This window comes from Ziziphus jujuba, chromosome 11, assembly GCF_031755915.1.
Source record: "Ziziphus jujuba cultivar Dongzao chromosome 11, ASM3175591v1".
NCBI lineage: Eukaryota > Viridiplantae > Streptophyta > Magnoliopsida > Rosales > Rhamnaceae > Ziziphus > Ziziphus jujuba.
In genome coordinates, this window is record NC_083389.1 from 10,576,960 (window position 1) to 10,583,269 (window position 6,310).

At 34.0% G+C, this 6,310-nt stretch overlaps 1 protein-coding gene across 2 annotated transcripts; it reads left to right on the forward strand.

Moving 5' to 3' along the window:
• The first annotated feature begins 430 nt into the window (after window positions 1–430).
• On the forward strand, window positions 431–4,339 carry LOC107432307 (protein trichome birefringence). 2 transcript variants are annotated; one of them, XM_048465610.2, is made up of 6 exons: window positions 431–1,668; window positions 2,089–2,281; window positions 2,396–2,589; window positions 2,737–2,895; window positions 3,027–3,380; window positions 3,518–3,895. In XM_048465610.2, exons 1-6 carry the CDS (start codon window positions 662–664, stop codon window positions 3,588–3,590), a joined length of 1,980 nt encoding a protein of 659 aa, XP_048321567.1. In that variant the 5' UTR covers window positions 431–661; the 3' UTR covers window positions 3,591–3,895. The 2 variants fall into 2 exon arrangements, with proteins under 2 accessions (XP_048321567.1, XP_048321568.1); XM_048465611.2 differs by lacking the exon at window positions 3,518–3,895 and adding an exon at window positions 4,300–4,339 and having other exon boundaries at window positions 432–1,668.
• Window positions 4,340–6,310: the final 1,971 nt, after the last annotated feature.

Consider the following 6,310-nt stretch of genomic DNA (forward strand, 5'->3'; position numbering starts at 1 on the left):
GCAAAGTGCCCTACAATTAGGCCACAAGACAAGGTAAAGTAGGCCGGTGCTAACTAATCCCTTTTCCATTCTTTAATATATTCCCTTTTTTTTTTTTGGGGCTAAATTTTTTTTGATAAAATCCTCTTTACTATTTCAGATTTTAATTATTATTTCTACTGAAGCAGTTAGAAAAAAGAAAACCCCCCTTTTTTTTTTTTTTTTTTGGAAGATAAGAAAACCCCTTTTTATTTACGAAAATTTCCTCAGGCTGACACGTGTCATGCTAGCTGTGCCGTTAAAGGGAACAGTCCACGTGGTGGACTAATCGGCATCAACAAAATTCCTGGAGTTGTCACATGAACTGGAATGGCACAAATGTAATTACCGGTTCAAGCTATGGGCATTTAAATCAAAAGCATTCTAACTAGTTTTTCTTTAGTGACAAACGTCTTCAGGTCACCCAATAAAATTGAAAACCCACCACAATCCGCGTCTCTTTTTTTCTTTCTCTCTCCTCCACTTTCTCTCTCTATCTGTCTCAGTTTTTCATTAACACTGTTCATCCTCTCTTTACAACTAGAACAAGCACCATTATTTTCTTCCTCTTTCTCTCTCTAACCCACCATTCCGGCTTTTGGGTCTCAGTTAGAAAAAGCAAAAACGAAGACCTCTAACCTTCATGGCCGACACAACGAAGCATCTTCCCATTAACCGAGGAACTCTGATCTCCGACCTTAAGAGCATCTTCTCTCTCGTTAAAACCAGAAGAACAGCTGCTTTTATATATGGGTTTATGTTCGCTTTTGTTGGTTTTACCGTCTTCTTGGCTCTTAATCCTTCTCCCAACTCTGCGGCTCCATGGTTCACAAACATATTCAGTACCAGTGGTAAAGATGGTTCATCATCGAGTTTTTCTTCTAGATCCCAGTTTCCTTCAATTTTTTCCTACTTCTTTCCCAACAATACCTCTCCTCGACAAGTTCAAACCTTTGCTGCTCCTCCTCCAATTCTACAAACCAATTTTTCTAGATCCGGTAACAACACTTTTCAATCTCCCACTGTGAATAGAGAGCCATCAACTGTACAAAATCACAACCAGAGCACTCTGAATTCTGATAAAGCTCAAGTTTTGAAGGCAAATCAGACCTCAGTTCCCACTCCTCAAACTCCACTGCCCGTCAGTAACAATGCAAGTTCATCTCCAAGTGTCAATAAAGCACCGCCTGTTGTGAAAAATCAAACTCGAAGCACTGGTAATTCGAATCAAACTGCAGCGTTTAAGGCAAATCAGACTGTAGTTTCCGCCCCAGTAACTCAGGCAGCGGACAACAAGAGCTCCAGTCCGACGGCGAAAGTGGGTTCTTCAGAGAAGATCAATTCCGGCAAGGATGAGAAAAAAGTTGAACAGAAAAGTGAGCCATCAAACTATACGGCTTCGCTGTCAAAGAAACAGAGGAATGAGACTAAGCCAGCAGTATCGGTTAAGCAAGGGGATGATGATTTGATTGAATCACTGAAGAAGTGTGATTTGTTTGATGGGAATTGGGTGAAAGATGATTCGTATCCGCTTTACAAACCAGGTTCTTGTTCTCTGATTGATGAACAGTTCAATTGTATCCGTAACGGTAGACCCGATAAGGATTATCAGAAATTCAAATGGAAGCCCAGGCACTGCAATCTCCCAAGGTATATATATATATATATATATATATATTTAGATGCTGTTTAGAAAGTTTTTATCTTTAATTTTCTCATCCTTGATTCAGTTTTTATATTGTTCCGGGGAATTGGGTTCCGAGAATTGATGTGTTTGAAAAAAACCATGTGCTTTTTATTTGCTATTGGTCTTTTTATATTGGAAACCATCTTGATCTGTGAATTGTCATCTTCTGCTAATTATTGTATTAAGGTGCTTTAAAATGAAGTTGGTCCTTTTTTTTTTTTGGTTTGTTCTGCTTAAATAAGTTTGTGGAAATGTCAACCTCTCTAGTGTCAAGATTATGTATTATGTTTTATAAGTACCTCCATTGAAATTGATCCATGGTTTTTTCTTTCTATGTACTTTGTTGAGTTCTGAGTTGATAATAAGAAATGGTATGAATCCAGATTGGATGGAAGTCGCATGCTGGACATGTTAAGGGGGAGAAGACTGGTTTTTGTGGGAGATTCTCTGAATAGGAATATGTGGGAATCTCTGATTTGCATCCTTAGAAACTCAGTGAAAGATCAAAGCAAGGTTTATGAAGCTCAAGGCAGACATCATTTTCGCGGTGAAGCTTCCTATTCCTTCATATTCAAAGTAATTTATTCAAATACCCAACTTTATATATATATATATATATATTTTAAATCTCAATTTCCTTTCAATATTGTTTTTTGAAGTTATTCAGCGTTTCAACGATTTGACTTGTAGGACTATAACTGCACCATAGAGTTCTTTGTGTCTCCTTTCTTAGTGCAAGAATGGGAAATGCCTGAAAAAGATGGATCAAAGAAGGAAACACTTCGTCTGGATTTAGTAGGGAGGTCTTCTGAACAATATAAAGGTGCAGATATCATTGTCTTTAACACTGGACACTGGTGGACTCATGACAAAACCTCAAAAGGGTATGCTGTAACTTGTATGATTATTATTAGCTTTGTTATATTATTAGGCTATTTGGAGCTGCAAATAAATATGATAAATCCCAGATGTTTACATTTCCCAATTTGAACTTGCATCGGTAGAAACTAAAGATGTATGGTAAATTGCAGGAAGGACTATTACCAAGAAGGTAGCCATGTTTATGGTGAATTGAATGTTCTTGAGGCATTTCGTAAAGCTTTAACGACATGGGCCAGATGGGTCGATGCCAATGTTAACCCATCAAAGTCTTTTGTGTTCTTCCGGGGTTATTCTGCTTCCCATTTTAGGTATGCTGAAGAATTTGTTGTCACATACATAGACATTGATGATGCATTTTTATATGCTGCCTTCAATTTGTTCCGCTAAGAATATATAAATTCTGCAACTATAATTGTGTGTCTTCCCTCTTTGGATTCAGTGGTGGACAGTGGAATTCCGGTGGGCAATGTGACAGCGAGTCGGAGCCAATTAAGAATGAGACATATCTAAAACCATATCCACCGAAGATGACAGTTTTGGAGAGAGTTTTGAGGGGAATGAAAACCCATGTCACCTACCTTAACATCACAAGAATGACTGATTTCCGCAAGGATGGTCATCCATCAATCTACCGGAAGCAAAACCTGTCGAAGGAGGAAAGAAGATCACCATTGATGTTCCAGGACTGCAGCCATTGGTGCCTTCCTGGTGTTCCTGATGCATGGAATGAGGTTCTCTATGCTGAGCTCCTAGTAAAATTACACAACAATCAACAACAGCAGCAAAAAAGACCGTAAGTAAAATTTTTGTAATCTTATAAGAGGCCACGTCCATAGGTATTAAGTTGTTCCAAGTTTAAATCTAAATCTAAATCTAAATCACACACAGATGGAGTATAGTACCTTGTTTATTTTTATCGTTTTCTTATAGATACAAAGAAGAAAAGAAAACCATTCAGGGAGAGAGTGTTCTTTCTATAAATTATGAGAAGGAAAGGATATGAGAAATGATATTGCCAAGGAGATCAAATCTTTTGGTGCAATAAATTTTAATTGTTTATATAAAGAGAAGGGAAGAAGGTAGAGAAAAGTAGGGAGTGATTTTCAATTATTGGTTCAATTTTCAGTTGTAAATTTCTCCCACAATTTACCACTTTCATGATTATATCCTTCTAGCCTCAAAAAGGCTTTGAGAATTGTAAATTTCTCAAGTATTTAATGTTTGTTATTATTTTTAAAAATAGAATAATGGGTTGTAATTATTTTCCCGGAAATTTTCATTATTTTATGTAATAATCCTTCTCTGATCCGTGATTAGTTATAATCATAGATTCATGGTTCTATATTGGGAAATATTGGGAATACGTTTAATTATGCATAACTAATCTTGTAATCACAGATAAAGACTACTAAGTTTAATTAATCAACGCTTACTCTCATGTCTTTTTCTTTTTTCCTACAACCTCCTGTTAAATTTCAGTATTCAAAGCAAGCATAAAAATTGCAACTTGGTGCTTTTGATTAATATAGCAACAAATTAACTTATTATTTAATTAGGATTAAGTTATTAATATAGAGAACTTGTCTTGCTTTTATGCTGACTTTTGTCACATGGGATGTTTGACCATAAATCAACTTAATTTGTTAGCGATTGCCATGTCCTAATCATGAGAGCTACTAATTGGAAATTTGATGAATTCATGTACGGGACAGGATGGAATACATACGGGATTTATAAAGTAAGAAAGTACCAAGTGGCACCAATCTGCCTATCCTCAAAAAACTCGATGCAATAAACAACAACTTATCATTATTTTATACGTATAAATGTATTATATTTTTAAAGTACGTTGGTTTTGTTTGATATATAATAGATATTGACATAGACTCGATGGTTTAGTATTTGAATGTTTAATAGTTAAATTGATTCTCTTTCTTAATAAGTAGACCATATCTTGGGTTTTTGTTCAAATGTTTGTGTATTTTAGTCGGTGGATTTTTTTTATGTGGCTATGTCAAATGGCTATAATTTGGACGTGGAAATATTCCTTCCCTTCTCCTTTTTTGAAATTTTGATATTCTTAAATTGCAAATTCCTTTTTTTGTTTGCATAGGTCTTTTTTTCCCCTGAAGATTCTATAAAAAGCATTTAATGGCGAAAAGAAAAAAAGGAACTAATGGGGTAACATGTCTTAAAAGGTATCTGTAAATAAAAATGCCACTCAAAGTTCAAGGTTCTTTTTTTATTTTTTTAATATATATGTATCAGAAGTTCAAGTTATTGATTGATTACAAAACTATGGAGTAAAAAGATGGCTAGTATATAATAATATGCTATTTTGTCAATACTCACCCAGCTTCTAAATTTGTGAAAGGAATTTTGTACACAACGAAATTGGAGAAGAAATGGACAAATGACATTTGAAATATATTGTACAAAATTACTATATGAGTCTCTGGAATATAAGAATTATACAAATTCATTAAGGACCTAACAAGTTACTAAATAAGTCTACACCTTATTTTATTTTATTCTCATCCCATGAGAAATTTGACTTTGTCCTAACCTTCTTACTTCATTTTTCCATTTAATTTTGTTTTTTAATTTTTGTTTACTTTTTAATATATATATATATATATATATTTCAAAAACTTTGTTGGCCTATATATAATATGACAATTAGCATGTTATATATATATATATATATATATGTATATATAAATAGTTGAATATTGATCACATTTTGAAAATTGAATATATATTTTGTTTATTGAGGAAAAAGATAGTAAAAGCATAATGGAATTTTTGATTTTCTTTTCTTTTTTTTTTTTTTAATAAATAAAAGAAAACGAAGTCAGAGGATTAAGCATGAGGCTCTTGTACTGACATGGAAGCAGTCGGTGAAGGCCAGATGGACCATGGCCAAGTTTTGACATAGTGGTCGTTGAAAGTGAGCTGCACGACTATGAAATATCCCCCACCTCCACCTGATGATTTATTAATCACACTTCAAATTCAAACAATTTTTATTGGACTTTTGCTCTATTTTTTGTTTTCCCCAAATAATATGGTTTCAATAAAAACAACCCAATCGAAGGAAATGACAATTACAATACAAGACATTACTATAATTATTATTGTTGTTGTTTTTGTTATGTCAATCTATTGAAGTGGAGGGTGGTCCAAGAGATTCTTCATCTTTCAAATAAAATTCTACCATCTTGCCATTGAAAACAGAGTTGGGTTAGGTTTGCCTACGCGTGCTTTTTTCAAATTGTTTTTGCAAAAGACCAAAGAGGAAGAAAACGAAGGAATAATTGGAGTCTGACATCACCAAATTGCCCCATGAAACGAAAGACTCCATGCCATTACTCAAATGAGGACACTCTTCCTGCATACCCATCAAGTAGATGGATAAGGAATAAAAAATCCTACAAAGCTTATTCATGGTTTTAGTTGTGACTTTTTATTAATTTTAACATCTTTGGAACAATTTTGGATGCCCAATTGATAATAGTTGTTTCACTTTCACCAAACATATCTATTATGATTAAAATAATAAACAAGGAGTTAAACTTGTAACGAAACGAGGCATCACATTTTGAAACTAAAAGGAACAAAGGCGAGCAAAAACAAAGATAGCTAACACCTATCATTAATCTCTCTCTCTCTCTCTCTCTCTCTCTATATATATATATATATATATTTATATATAAAATATTA

Excerpts from the sequence above, each read along its gene's own strand:
- LOC107432307 (XM_048465610.2), top strand. The coding sequence starts at position 662 with ATGGCCGACACAACGAAGCATCTTCCCATTAACCGAGGAACTCTGATC. Across the intron at positions 1,669-2,088 it reads AGGCACTGCAATCTCCCAAG|ATTGGATGGAAGTCGCATGC; the intron begins GTATATATATAT and ends GTATGAATCCAG. Across the intron at positions 2,282-2,395 it reads CCTATTCCTTCATATTCAAA|GACTATAACTGCACCATAGA; the intron begins GTAATTTATTCA and ends TTTGACTTGTAG.